General features: G+C 45.5%; 1 protein-coding gene across 1 annotated transcript in view; it reads right to left on the bottom strand.

The window, feature by feature from the left end:
- The window catches only part of NAV3 (neuron navigator 3), a 787,742-nt gene that overhangs the window by 633,608 nt on the left and 138,246 nt on the right, over positions 1–15,888 (bottom strand). The window contains exon 2 of the mRNA XM_019543171.1: positions 6,964–7,368. Coding sequence (XP_019398716.1) covers positions 6,964–7,035 — 72 coding nt within the window. The 5' untranslated portion in view covers positions 7,036–7,368. The remainder of the gene's footprint in view (positions 1–6,963; positions 7,369–15,888) is intronic.

Consider the following 15,888-nt stretch of genomic DNA (forward strand, 5'->3'; position numbering starts at 1 on the left):
AGCGCCACACCCCCACCTTTCCTTCCTTCTCTATCCCGCCTGTAAAGCCTATAGCCTCTAATGCTAACTGCCTAGTCATGGGATGAATCCCACCATGTTTCTGGAAGCCATATTATGTCTGGGTTTGAACTGGCTAGTCTAAGGGCGAGTTCCTCCTGTTTGTTCCGCATACAACAAGCGCTGGTATATAGGCATTTAAGGCCCTGCCTAGCTGCAATTGGTAGAGGAGTCCCACTTGTGGCTCACTCACAATCAGCAGGGAGGCAAAAAGTGTGGTTTTAAATATGGTACCATTTTTGCCTCTCGCCACTGATTGGCTGATGGGCTCTGGACAGCCCTGATGTTTGCTGCTGACTGGCAGGGAGGCAAAAACAACACTACGTTTAAAATGGAAGTTTTAGCTTCCCTGCTGATTAGAAGTGGTGGGATCCTCTGCTAATCAGCAGTGGGGTGGGGAGGGCAAGGGACAAGGTGCATACAGGGGAACATGAAAGGTTAAAGGAGCAGTTGTGCACTCTACTTCTGCCATGAATTCGGTAGGTCCCTACCAATGAGGTAATGACATCACTTCCCAGTAAATATAGCAAAAGAAATTGTTGTAGTGCTCCACTAAAATGAAACATTTTAAATACAGACAAAAAGATCTCTATAACCTAGGGCAAGACCTCAGTGATAATATATTTCTCCCTACATACAGGCATGAATAGAGGAAGAAAATGTGTCAATTTTTCTCTCAATGTAGATACCAGAAGGGGGGAACCCTTTTTCTCACTCTCAGCTTTCTCTCTCTCTCACGCATCTTTAAGTATTTTGAAACAACAGAAAGCAGTTAATCACAAAGATAATAGAAAGCAGTTAATCATTACGTTGACAAAAAAGCAGATGTGCCACATCTCTGTTGTTTGATGAAGCAGTGCTGTTACTTGGATGCATTTTATATACTTTCCATCCTTCTGAAAGCATTTTTACAGCTTTGCACAAGGTCAAGTACTTAAGTGATGCTTGAAAGTACTGCAACTCATATTATTTGCCAGAGTATTACCGAATACCCACACATGCACATGCACCTTATGCATACAGTCTCCTGACTTCAACAAGACCCCAGCTGCAGCAATCATTCAAAAGCAGTCCTTTGTCTGCCTCAGGTGTTTTTGAAGATACCAAGTAACCTGGGTAGTCTATCAAAGGAATGCTTTCAACAAGGCTTCTTGGGAAAAAAAGAAAAAGAAAAAAAAAAACTGTGTTAATTGATGGATACTGAGGTGCTTTTACAAGCAAGTTAAATATATGTATGAGTGTGTGTGCCTGTTGACTGTAAACCATGCATATGAAAAGCAGATTACAGATTTTCAGTAGACAGGGGAAAAGAAAGAGCCGTAGTAAATAATAAAAGATAGTTGAAACAGTCTTTGTCTATGTTAAACAACAATCAATCTGGCAAACAGCATTATAGGAGCCAGTTATTCAAGCTGGTACCTTAGCACTCCCTGTGCTGTTTGCCCTACATTAGAAGCACAAAGATGCAAATCACATTTTAGTAAACCAGATGTAAATTTAATACCCTTAGGTAGTAAGATATCGGTGTTATTGAGCACTATGATTAAATAAAACATTAAAAAGTGAGGCAATTACTGTATGCTGTGGAAGCAATAAATAGATGAAGAGGGAAAATCTGAAAGCTTTGTAGGTACGTAGCTGCATGTGTGGCATTTCTCACCAGTAAGAAGTGGGAAATGATTTCTCCTTCAAGGTGCCCTGGAGCTGAGGGAAGGATATGTGAACAAGAAACGGCATGCCCCTGTACTTCGCATTGGTACAGGGGAAAATAACTGATGTTGGAGAAGCTAGTGGGAAACCACAGACCATCTGAGGTAAGGGATTTCAGGGGCATTTCTTGAAGGCAGTGGAACGGACAGAAAATCCGGAGGCAGCCAGGGATGGCTGCCTGGAACAGCCCCTCTGGATAGGGACAGACATTACACAAACTGGTTTAAGTGATCAGAAACTGGTTTAAACCTTTTACAGAACAGATATTCAGTGCGTATAAACCAGTTTGAAAATGGCTGAAAAAAGGTTTGAGATACTACATTCAACCAGGTTTATCAGACTTAACTGATTTGGGTCAAATCCATTTATGCAATGTCTGTCCCAGACCCATTCCTGGTTTAACTTAAACCAGACTCCCCCAGCTTCCCAGCCTACTGTGGGCTGGGTGGGACTCTCTGCTCCACAGCAGAGATGGCCCCTCCCCTCTGCTCCCTGGCTGCAGGTACAGCAGAGACTGCAGGAATCTGCCTGGCTTCCCCCTGCTCCCTGCCCCTCCCCACTCCCTGCTAAGCAGGGATCCATCCTCCCATCCTCTCTGCCTTGCACAGACACAGCTTAGCTTCAACTAGCATACCACAAGCTGGCTACAGTCCATGCTGTGGGAGAGAGGACTATGTCTGCTTATGATTTTTGGAGCTAATCAACAGGTCAGCTGCTAATGTCCCTTCCTTCCTTTTTTAGAACAAGTTGTTTAAGAGGAGCTTGAACTAATGAGAAAGACTGCTGCATTCTGATGGGGTGATAAATGCTGATAACAGTTTATAAATGTTTTATCAAGGATGGGGTGGAACCCCTCGCTAATCAGAGCATCCTGCTGGGGCCTGGCCACACCCCTCACCTTCAGCTCAGCACTACAGAAGGGAAGGAAGGGCTGCTCTAACACCCCCTCGCTTCTAGCCTGAGCCACTTCAGGCATGTGCCTGCATTTCTGGGATATCTGTACAGTTAGACTAACCTGCAAAGATTGAATCAATTCAGGCTCAGGCTTTCTGAATGTCTGTCCCTAGCCTCTAACTCTATTCTTCTGATGCCTCTGCCCCCTCCGCCACCAGATCAAATAAGGAAGGGATGGTCAGCCACAAGTGCCATAGGCAGCCTGTGTGTGAGATGCAGTAGGTCCAGGATAGGACAGGCAGCACAGCAGCAGGCAGGATAGGAAGCAAAACAGCAGATTGGGATACAGCGCAGACATGAGCAGCAGATAGGCAGGGGAAGGGAATCAAAGTGGCATTCATGGAGGGTCTGGGGCTAATTTGTGGCATGCATTCCAAAAAGACTGGCCCCTACTGAAATAAGGGTTGCTGCAGGGGAGTCTTATGTGTTATACAGGAGGGCAGACTAAAGTATCAGAATGGTTCCTTGTGTTTTTATAACCTATTAATTGGTCTCCGTACTCCTGTTCCACTTCTCCTGAAATTAAGCTATTTCTTTCTTTCATCCTCTACAATGAAAATAAAAAGGAGCAGTGAGAGCTCTAGAGACAGGTCTCCCTGCTCTGAATACTGGCACCCAGCAGCACTGTCTTCCTCATGGACAAAAGCAGTAACTACCAAAAAACTCCTGCTCAGACCCTGACCCTCGAAATCTCTGCAAGAATACAGCAGGGCTGAGTGAGTACATGGGAGGAGGGGTGAATGCTTGAGTATCATAACCAGTCTGTGGTACTTGCCAGTTCAGCAGGTATAGTGGAATACTGAAAGAAAGAATCAGAATTAGCACTTTGTTGTGGGACTGCCTAATCACTCGAGCTGTACAGCTGTTCAGTCATGGGACAAGTATGCACAGTATTAAAATTCATATTGCATATAAATGGGAAACAAATCTGTACACTGCTGGAGAGTAACAAACACACAGTATCAAATAAAATAATGAAAGCTATTCAAGAACTTAATATGGACAGGACACTGTCAATTCTCTCCCCACACCTCGCCAAATGTTAGTTGCATACATAGTTGTACAATACGTTGCACCATGTGATAACTGCTAAGTTTAAATGGAAACTGATATACAATACAAATTATATAAAATTCCATAAAATGTTACATGCCCAAACTACAAAAATGATGTTTTACAGTTACCACTTTGTAGGAGGTTTTACAGTTACCTCTTTAGAATCCCACCCAAAAACTGGCCATCAGAAATACAGTGCTTCCATAGGTGGCAGAATGAATAGTGATGCTACAGCTCAATCTTTACCGAACACTGGGCTTTCCATTTATTTATGGAAACGTAAGTTAGGTGTCCAAATCCAGCAAGGCAACCATGTAACATCTGTAAACTGAAAGTAAGACACCCAGACAGTTTTCTGCTATAAAAGCAGACCAATCACTTAGTCACATCTATTTCCACGTGTGCTCCAAATGCGAGGCAGTGTGTCTGCACTTCACAATGTTTACATATTACAAAACTAGGCTTTGCAAAAAATCTCAGTTAACTAACATTAAAACCCTCTTAAAACAGTACTGGCCTAATTTGTTAACAAAACAGGTAGTAATACTTCATTGCTGAAGGATTAAAGATTCCTATTAGCAAATATGCATTTCACTGTTGGTAATTTATTAATTCTTCAGAATCACACAGCATACAAGATATAGCAATTTTAAAAACTATAGGGAAGAGTGCTTTGCAGTCAACAATTAATTCTTCTAGCATTGGACAAAGTATCCACAAGCTCGTTCCAGGAAAGAATTTGATCTCTAGTACAAAAGGCCATCTTTGAAACCATCTTCATCTTCCTAGGAATTCTGTGCTGTCAATTTGCCTATGGGCCTGGATCTTCTCCATAAACCAAACGGCAATGATATTTCGTTCTAGAAAAGGGAAGGATTGGTCTACAAAATATCCAACTCAAGTGTACCTCTTCCAAAATACAGACTTGCAAAGCCACACATGTAACTGTTTTGATTAATACTAAATAACACTCATCTTTTCTTTTGCATTTTAAATTAATAGGAATTATGATTTGGAAGAAATTTCAAGCTCAAAGTCAATTATGTCAAATCATACCTTTGAGTGCTTTCCATTACATAAAAAAAGAACTCACAGGCTGATTAAATTTCCTCAATAGCAATAGCCTGACATACTTTTATCACACGTGTTATCCTGGTATATTTCCAGAAATTTTCTGCACTTTTAGAGGAGTGTCAGCTGTGACTTACTGCTTAGTTCAACGTACACAAACACAGCAAAGACTAAAGCCAAGTATTTGCTTCTGACTGGATTTGCCACAACCGTATTTAAGGCTGTCTGTAAAATCTACTGATGTGGATTTTCAACGTGAGGTCAAAATAAATTAAATAGCCCATGGCTTCTACATCTGTTGAAATTGCAGTTTTAGTAACTCTCACTGACAACAGTAAAGATAAACATATCAGTACATAAACATGCCAGCCATGAACTGGAATCTTAAAAAGCAACTTGGAAGTCAGGTGTGACATGCACATACAGGCACATCTGGAGTCAGCTGTATTTTGAAGCCACACCACTGAACCAATGGGCAGGTTCACACAGTCAGAAAAGTACATGGTACAGCAGGAGCCCATTATGAACTACTTAGGTGAATAAATATCTATGGAAGAATGAAAATGTTGCATCTTGGTCAAACAACTCAGAATAGGGAACAAGTTTCTTTGATACCAAAACACAGAGCCCAAGCATTTCACAATTTTCTTCATTCTTGGGGAGGTGCAGAAGGACAGACAAGATTCTCCTTTTTTATATTATGCTGTTTTGGGAGGATGGTTGCATTCCTCCACACAGTTCAGCAAACCAAAAAAAACTAAATACTTGTATTCAAGTTTCTCTCTGTAATGTCTCCTGCTTTGTTCTTGCATAACAGAAATTAAGGCTTTTTGCTGAACAGATGCACAAGTCCAGGAACCCATGAAAGCTAGCAGGCATTGCTCGCACATGAGCTTTAGTTCAAAGTGCCCCACCAACATTTTTCAGTGAGGGGACACTGATACACATTATGCTGGAGTCTGCTGGAGCACAGTAATTAAATCACACTCTAGGAGACTTGACTGAGTCTCCTCCGATGGGGGCAGCCTCCCTGCACGTGTATAGGAGCCCCTCAGTACTATGCACCAACATGGCCCTGGCTCACCTTCTGCTCCTTGTGCCACATAGCACTGACTTGTCCCCTAGAACAGGGGCATAAAAGCAGCAGCTGAAGGAGAAAGGAGAGCTTGAAACCCCTGGCTGCTGTCTCAGCTAAAGCAATAATGGGAACTATGATTTAGTAGGAATCTGAAGGTTACAATTTAACCCCTTGTGGGCTGCATGAGGCCAGTAGGCCACCAGTTGGACAGCCCTGCACTAGTTAGTCTTCTGATTTACATCTTCTCCTAGGTCACAGCTGAAAGTGAATTTGGTGGACACGTCCTGGTTCCTTGCCAAAAAACCATAATGCAGTTTAACATTTAACTGATTTTTCAAGAAAAACCCAAGAATGTAGCAGCATAGTATGACATAATGAAAGAAGCCTGAAGAACATTAAACTCAAGCTCGTGCAATGAACTCTCAAACGCATTCAGATTTTATGCTAAGGCAGTGACATAGTTGGATTTAGTAGGCGTGCCTCCAAAAGCAACCTAATGATCCTCCGAGGACTAAGCTGTCAGGGTGGAAAACTTGTATTAAGCAAAGGAGAACTCTATACTAAGTAGGGATCACTTTATTTGATTAAGCCACATCAAATAGTCCAGAGACATGGATTAAGTTAATGATGATAATGCAAAATTATCTGGTAAGAGAGTTGCTCAGAATCGCTGCTGGGATGTGATAAAAGGTGCATATTTGCATGCTGACTATATGGGATGATGAGCTCAAACAAGGTCAAGACAAAGTTAAACATATTCCAGATCAGCAGGTTTTTGGCATGAAGTCAGCATGGACAGCAGAGTAAAAGTTCTGCCAACCAGTTTGCTAGACAAAATTTAGGCAGCTTTGGAAGCAAAATTACAAGGCAATAGTGAAATTTGGTTTCTTAACAGTATGCTTTACAGTAATACTCTATAAGTAAGATGCCAAAGTAATGAACTTGTAAGGCATATTAGTTACCAGCTTACTAAAAATCACCTTAAGAGCACATGAGCAGTTCAAAGATAATGTAATTATCATCCAAAGTAATCTTACCTTTTTCTGATCTTCAAGCTTGTGACTTACTGGATTCCTTCCATGTCTACTCATTTCTGAAGATAAATCCATCACATTCACTCCTTGCCCTTCAAAATGGAAACGGTTCTGCAGGACGGCAAACTAATCCAAAATGCTGGGGCTACAAACACACTGGCATGCTGCTTTTCCCATCACATACCTTCTTTCAACTTCATTGACTCAGAGGAACGAATAAAAAACTATTGATTGTGCAGAGAAAATAAACTTTGCAATTCACTCCAGGGACTTTCCGAATCAGCATAGTGTTTTTAAAAGCTGACACTTCAAAGGAGAAATATTCATCCACTACTTTGGCTCCAACCGCTATCTGTATCTTTCTTCAGAAGCTTCCATTTTAAATAAAGTTACATCCTGTCTGTGAACCTGTTGAGAAAAAGACAAGTAGTAAGGTTAATTTGCAATTTACTGTCACCCTTGGTAGCTAATTATCTCTTCTGTAGTGTTTTTATTTCTGAAAAGCATTGCTACCACCGCTTTGTAGATGAACTTCACTGTAGATTTAGCACCCTCAGATAGTTAGCACTACCAACTTCTCTATCACTGCAGTATACAGAAGCATTCATATTAAGCACATGTGCAACTTCTAGGCAAAGAACAAGAGGAAAACAAAAACTATTCAGTATGAAGGTCACCTAGGACACTCTCACATCCTCTAATCATACTAGCCTATAATACTTGCATGCTATGGGCTACATGCCCATCACATGTGACAACCCATATGCCACCTCTAAGTGAGACAGAGAAAGCTCAGTCAAATTACTAAATCCCAAGTCAATACAGAACATACATACACATTATTTGTATACTTTTGCAGTTGGAAAAAATAATCAATACAAGTGAAATCTGCTCGCCAATAAGTTGCAGTTCCATTAATAACAAAAACTGAAAATGCTCAGATATATAATCAACCTGGGTCAACAATAAAAAAAAAAAAAAAAAAGAGACTACCGATGCCTTTAGTGCAATTAAAAGTCAATTGCATTTGCACTGAATTAAATTGATAGGATGAAGCTCACATAAAAATTAATTTGAATGCAGCTTCATTTTAAATGCATAACATTCACAGTATGACATACAACTATTTCAAACTGAAATGAAAAATATATGTAGTTAGAAGGTATGAAACAGTGTGAGGTAGAATATGCAATTTATTTCCAATAAGATGATTGTGAAAAGGTTATATTCTCTCATACAGAACCTGGACCAAAACCCACTTAAATCACTGGAAAGACTTCCACTGATTTTAATGGACTATGAATCAGGTCCATGGCACAGGGATATTCAACAACAATTCATTATTCATACTTAGGCCAAAAGTCACAAGCCTTGAGTGCTTGGAGTTGGACTCCAAAATTCATACCTAAGAACCTAAGTGGTTTCACACTGCCATTAATTTCCCTGGCAACTTTATTTTCTCAATACCTCTGAAAACCAGGTCTTTTTGAGCCAAGTATATAACTCTGAGTTTCAGAACTGAATATTAAGCATTCAGGATTTGAATTATGGTTCTGTATATGCAATAGAAAGTTGTTTTTATTTGACAGGAGGCCGCCATTTGCCCATTCTGGAATAGAGGAATTCACATTGCCACCCATTCTTACTGGAGTCATGCCATTTTCCTGCGTGTTTATTCCTCTTTCTGATTTTCATTTTTATCCAGTATTTACAGGCAGGACATAGTGAATTTAACAGATTGATACTAAGTGATACTGGAGATTTTCATACAGGTTTCCCCTGCCCCCAAAGTTTCCATTGAAAATTTGAGAAATAATATTTCCTCTACTAGAAGAAGCATAACACTCTCCTGTGCTCAACTTCATTAATACAGTTCAACAGGTATATATATTCTGCAGGGCTATTTCTATTTGTAAGTTGCCATAAGTCACAATGCCCTAAAGTACATGGAATAAACTCACATTCATATTTCAAGAGCCTATTAAAGCAGTAGATAAAGATACCAAAACAGGGTAATCCAAGTTATCATGCAAATCCTGAGGAGCCTCCAGTGAGACATGAAGTTGTTTTCCCCAGAACCACTGGAATTTGAAGTAGTTCGTACTTTGTAATGTTACTGTGAACAAAACAGCACCAACTGACAATTCATTTTTTCAGGGTCTGTGGCAGGACGACCTCTAGGGGAGCCGTGACCGCCCCTAGCGCCCCTTTCTACTGTGCCAAATCAGGTCTCGAACGCACCCTCTTTATCTTGTCCGCCACGTCTTGCTGGTAATATCTTTAATGGGAGGCTGCCTTCCTGCCCTCCTTGGCACGGGCCTTACTGTACTGGGGCTCCGCCCAATTGCCCACCTGCGCCCTCACGGGCGCCCCCTTGCTTTCCTTGCAGCCCTCGCTGCACCAGGGCCTGTCTCCCACGGCTCTCGTAGCCCGCACCGGGACCTTGCCCCTGTACCGTTGCCCTCACGGGTGCCCTCTCGCGGCCCTCACTGCACCAGGGCCTGTCTCCCATGTGCTCTCGCCCCCCCGGGGCTTCTCCGTGCGCTCTCGCCCCCCCAACTGGAACCAGGGCCTGTGCCTCGCACTCCCCGCCCTCACTGGAGCCTTGCTCGCACTCCCTGGAAAAATTGGGAGTCAGGCAGCCTTGGCCTTACCTGGCCCCCCGACCCCCTTCCTGGGGTCTTACACCCACTGGGCTCCTCACAACAGGGCTCAGGCAGCCTCAGCCTTACCTGGCCCCAGACCCCTTTCCTGGGTCCTACGCCCCACTGGGGCTCCTCCCAATTGGGGCTCAGGCGGCCTCAGCCTTACCTGGCCCCAGACCCCTTTCCTGGGTCCTACGTCCCACTGGGGCTCCTCCTGCTAATCGCCCACACTGGGGCCGGGGTTGAGACACCCCAAAACGCAGCACCCTCTCCAGCACCAGGAATGCCCCCACATTGCTGGGGAGCTCCCCTGAGGCCTCCTCCACCCCTACAGCCTCGCCTGGTCCTCCAGTCTTATATCACAACCAAAACCAAAAACACAAAGCCCCTTGGCCGTAACACAAATCTTATGAGACGGAGGATAGCCAGGTCGGCTTATCCCTGTCAGGGTCCTCTTCACCCCAGACCATGCCAACACTGCTCAAGCCATCCGGCTTCCTTACTACGCCCATCCTGCTTGCTCCAGCAGGACTCCTACCCTTTAGGCTGCCAGAGGGGAACTGACTCTGGCCTCAGCCTCGCTGTTTATATAGGCCAGGCCCTGCCCCCTTCTGGTCAGCTGACCAGACTGGTTGCCTTGGCAACCCACACCTGTGCTGCCCTGGGGAGTGGCAGCTGAGCCCATATCCCTGTTATCAGTGGCAGGCACCTTAGTGACCTGCTACAGGGTCATTTGGTAGAAATGTACATCTCTATTGGCAATTGTTTGTGAAATAGTAGTATGTTGTATTGTATAATTAAGGCTACTGTATAATCTAAATTTCTAACCATTGATCCAATAAGCAGCCTTATTTTGCCAAATACAGATCTAGCCTGACACACATCGTCTAAGAAAATGAATTATTCAATTTGATATTGCAGATTTGAGTAATGATCCAAAGCCAAGTGCATTCAATAAATAAGGTATTTGACTTCATTTAGCTTTAGAACAACCCTTTTGTTTGAAAAGTATATAGAAAATTTTAAAAGTATTCAATATTATTCCTGTCACTTACTGCACATCCATTACTAGAAACTAAGAACTAAAGAGGTCCCTTTATATCAGAAGGCAAAGAAATTTCAGTAATACTGTATAATCTTCAGTAGCATTCAGTCCATAAACTCCAAAAGATGAGACTACACACACAAAATGATGTGCAAGCGATCGACATCTGGAGTTGTAAAGCTTTTTGTAGACATCAAATAATTTTACAGCTCCAATAAGTGAAAACCAATTGGTTAGAAATACAGTTTATTTGTTGGTCAGACACATCCATTACACCAACCCCCTCACTAGAAAAATTCCAGAAGATTAGGCTATTGAACTGTTCAATTAAACTGTATAGTGTTTTCATGCCAAAGCTGGACAGAATACAGATAATTCTGTTTAGTCTGGTCTCATTTTTAACATGCAAAGCACAATACAGCAGTTCTTACATATTCCATTCAAGACTTTATTCAAAGGTCTTCAATCTTTTCAACACGAAAAACTGTAATTAACACACTTGGCTAGCAAGTCCTGTTTTATGATGGCACCCAATTTAATATTTACTATTTTATTTTGCACAGAGGCATCATTTGTCCTGGCAATTCTATAGGCTGTGTCTACAGCCAGGAGAAGCAGGGTTCTGAGCCAGCCAAGGAGGGAGGGAGGGAGGGAGATGGCCTTTTAGTGGTGGCCTTTCCCCTTGCTACTGATTGGTCAAGGGGGCCATTGCTCCCCTCCCCCCCCCGAAGAGAATGCCCCATGATCTAGGGAATCATCAGCTGGCTTTAAGGATGGGCAAAGTACGCAACCACCCAGAGCACCATGGTCATGGGGCACCATGCACACGTGTGCACAGCAGCACTCTACCCCTGCCCTGACCCAGCCGACACCTATCCCACATCCAACACCCATTCAAGAGCTGGACCAGACCAGGCTCCTCAGGCAGATATGGGAGCATATTCCATGCCCCCTATGATGAGAGAAAAAAGGAATGAGGAAATACATCTCAGATATATTCCTGAGAGAGTCAATATCGACCATGTGTTTAATTCCATCTCGTTATTACCACTTTTCCTACACATATCTTATAGACAGCAAGACAGATCTATTGTATGCACAATAATTTTGCTGAAGCACATGATCGAGCACCAGCCTTTAAATCAGGCTTGTCTGACATGCGGCCCACCAAGCCATTTTATCTGGCCTGAGGTCCCTCACTCGGGACAGGCGAGGAGTCCTGGCACCTGCTCCACACTCCACAGCGGCGGCAGTGAGGTGAGGTGAGGTGAGGCGAAGCGGGCAGGGCCGGCCCGTGGGCCCCAGCTGGCAATGAGGGGAGAGGAGCAGCTTAGCCACACGAGGCCGGGCTCATCACCTGAGCCAGGTCCCACTGCCGCTGCCCCGAGGGCTGCCCCAGCTGTGCCTGACTGGATGAGCTGGGGACAGCACCTGCAATTTCCCCTCTGGCTCTTCCCCTTGCCCCCGGCATGCAGCCGGGGGAGCTGCAGCATGGCCTGTGCCCTGCCTGCATGTGTGGTGGACAGAGGAGTTCCCACATGGAGCTAGAGGTGCCTCGGGGCCGGGCCAGGCCGGGGCTATGTGGTGTGCAGTTGCTAGAGCCGGGCTGGGCAGGAGTCATCCAGGCCAGAGGCGGTCTACTGGAGGATACCGGTTGCTGGCAGGGAGGATACGAGCATCCATGCTCCTGCCTCTGCCTCCCCGCTCCAACACAAGCCCAAGCCCAAGCCCGTGCCCATGCCAATCCTGTGCCCGTGCCCTGCGCTGCCGGAGCAGCGCTGCGCAGGAGGCCAAGCAGCGGCCGCTGCCACTGCTAGCCCACACCTGCCTCCACTTCAAGACATCCCTGCTGCCCTGCCCTGCCCTGCTCCACAGCAAGGCAGTGCCTGCTCCCCCAGCCAGTCTCCCCCTGGGCGCTGTGGCTTTCCGGGCCCAGCCACCCACGGACGAGGCCCTGAGGGGACCACTTCTCATGTGCTGTTGGGGACAGGAGGAGCCTGGCCAGGTCTGCACTGGCCAGCGGAAGCGGCGGCAGAGCCATGTGCCACTTGGGACGGGGACAAGCCTGCACCAGTCAATCCCAAGTGGCACACGGCTCCGCGGCCACTCCTGCTGGCCAGTGCTGACCTGGCCGGCCTCTTCCCATCCCCAGCAGCACATGGGAAGCTAGCTTCAGCTGCATACTGCTTTTCACAGCTGGTGCCAACCTGGTTCTGCCTAGGCAGGTCTTGCAGCACCATATGAACCCAGGCATGGCACCAGCAGGCTGGGCGGGCCCCAGGTCAACCCCGGCCTGGCCCTTGGCTTCTCTAGCACCAGGTCAACTCAGTTGTAGCCAAGCAGCTCCTGCAGCACCATGTCAACCCAGACATGCATGCCATGTCAACCAGCACCGTGTCAACCCCTGCAACTTCATTGGTGTCAAAGGTCACGTAACATCACTCCCCGATATGATACCACTTCCTGCACGGTCTTTGAATATGGCTCGTCGGCCCACTAGGTGATAAAAAGTTTGCGATCCTGCCCCACATTCAAAAAGGTTGGACATCCCGGCTTTAAATGAACTTTGGTTATCAACTTTGCAAGCATAGTGTTGCTTGGGATGCAGTCTTTTGAACGATGTGCAAAATGGCTACTTCTTAAGCATCTCATAGCATCTTTTGCAAGAGCAGAGGTATTATTCTCTGATCATGAATGATGCGTGCCCCTGGCAGCTGTGGGGGCACGGCGGTGGCGGGAGTGTGGTGGCAGTAAGCATGGAGCTCCTGCAGATGCCACGGGTGACAGGGAGAGGGGGTTGCAAATGCCAACCAGGGGTCAGCAACCACCCACAGGCAGCACCAGCAGCATCCAGCGGGGATCATGGACTGCCCACAAACATCACCTGAGGTATCAGTGGCAGGCTGATGAGCAGTGACCGCCCACAGGTGCCGCTGACACTGTCAGCTTTTTGTAGAAGGTGCACCATCACACTCAGGGGGAGCACACGCACCCACATGCAACCCATATGCGTCACCCCTGCCTCTGATCTTGCAAAATATTGCAAAGTGGTATTGCCTGGACAAATTCCAACTAGTGTCGCTAGCTCAATTCCCTACCTAATTTTCACCTGTCATTTCAATGTTTTCTGACAGACTTTATGCTTGTCCCTAAGTTTTTACTGTACATTGTCTCTCCTCAGAAATGGCTATGCTGCTCTGAACAATTTGTTTCTTTACATAAACAAAGTTGACAGTGATTTAGAAACCATTCTAATGGAATGAAACTCAGTTGTGTATACGCAACTGTTTTACCTCTATACTTGTTACCACTACTTGTGCATCATGCTGGATCTTGGATAGCCAGGGCTGGGGCCACTCTGGGATCAAGGTGCTGACCAAGGTCAGGAGGAGCAAACAGAATCCAAAGACAAGCCAGGTAAGGAAGCCAGAAGGTCAGTACAAGAGCAGTGTCTAGGAACAAGCCAAGTTGGGAAGCCAGGAGATCAGGCAGACAGCCAAAATATCAGAAAGCAAGCCTGGTCAAGAAGCTGGGCAATCAAGGAAAAAGCAGAGTTAGAGAGAAAGCTGGTTCAAGCATCCATGAGACAGTGGCATCAGAAAGCACATGACAGAGCAAAGCAGTCTGGGATGAAATTGAGCCCTGTTGCCTAGATACACCCATGATTCAGGACAGGAAGTATATGGGGAAAGTAGAGGGTCAGGTGACCCTAACCAGCTACTTCAGTGCAAGTGATTGGGCAGAGCGCTAAGTCTTACTAAAGCCTGGTCTAGTCAAGGTAACCAGCTATAGGGTGGCAGGCTGAGGTGAACAGCTTTGCTGGCCAGGCCAAGAACCTAGGTATGGGGCTGTGGCCTGATGTTATGGTATTGCAGATACAACAGAAGCCCATTTTTCTTTACAGACAAAAAAAGATAAGGGCGTTTACAGTCAATCTAATTGGGTTACAGAATGGGAGGGTAAAAGATCGGAGAACCTGGAAAGGACATGGCTGGGATTACTACTGAAGATGATCATTCATATTATACTGTATGTTTGTAATAGTTTGAAGGAACTGAAAGGGGCTGCCTGTAAAAATATATTAATGTTTTGACTAAATTATTGTATTACGCAAGATGTTTAATCTGCAGGCAGGAGGGGAGTGAAGGACAATGCAAGTATACAGAAAGAATGATGCTGACTCCTGATAACAGCCCTGATAATAGCTTGTCCACAACACCTGACACAAAAGAATTGTTCATCATGAAATGCCTAACTCCCTTACAGAGCTGTCCTTACTCATGTAACTCATGCAAGAGACAGAAGAAACCAAAAAAGCTAGCTGGAGTCAAAGGTATATGTTTCCTAAAACAGGAGACAGGGGTTTTAAGCTAAGATGAATCCAGACTTTAAGTTTGAGAGACAGGAGATAGTATAGGCCAAGTCTGGTTTAGACATGAGATACTGTGTGCACAAACCTTTCGTAGTGTTAAAATACCTCCCCTTCCCCTCCCAAGATTATGTTTTGTATGTAACATTAAACAGTACCGTGGTTAAAGAAAACTTCATTTACCATTTCACCCAGCCCATGCAGTCAAGGGATCATTCATACCAATCCACTCAGGCCTGGTCATATACAGACCTGGGAGGCTGACACGATTGCACCCCCGATTCCACAGGCTTGGGTTCCCTGTAGCCCCATTCCCATTCCCATTGCCAACTCTGGACCACCTCATGGAAGCAGTAGCCAGGGACTTTAAGCCCCTGAATCAGGTAAGAATCCACCCCCACACACACCCTACTCCCTCTGTGCTCAGCAGCAACTCTCCTCCCATTTCCCCGCCATCTGTCTCTACATGCACCTCTGGACACAGAAAAGGGAAACCTGCAGCCACTACCCACAGTCCCTTCCCCACGCGAAGCTAGAGCTGTGAGACGATGCTTGTTGGGGAGTCAGTCCTCCCAGATGTTTCTCACCAGACCAAGAACAGGCACACAGAGGGGGAGCCACTAGCTGCCACTGCTGTCCCTGGCCAAGTCCAGTTCCCTAGGCAGCATCACCCCACGGCCCTGGTTGCAGCAAGGTAGGAGAGGTGGTACAGCAGTGGCAGTGGATGGGTCTCCCTTTACTGTGCCCAGTGGTATAACTAGACAGGGTGAAAGGAGAATGGGAGGGGAGGGGAGGGGAGGTGCTATTAAACAGAGAGGAGAAGGGAGTGGGTACCAAGAGTGCAAAGGGGAATTCTTACCAGATTTGGG

The sequence above is a fragment of the Crocodylus porosus genome, unplaced genomic scaffold (assembly GCF_001723895.1).
Source record: "Crocodylus porosus isolate Cpor-Errol unplaced genomic scaffold, CroPor_comp1, whole genome shotgun sequence".
NCBI lineage: Eukaryota > Metazoa > Chordata > Crocodylia > Crocodylidae > Crocodylus > Crocodylus porosus.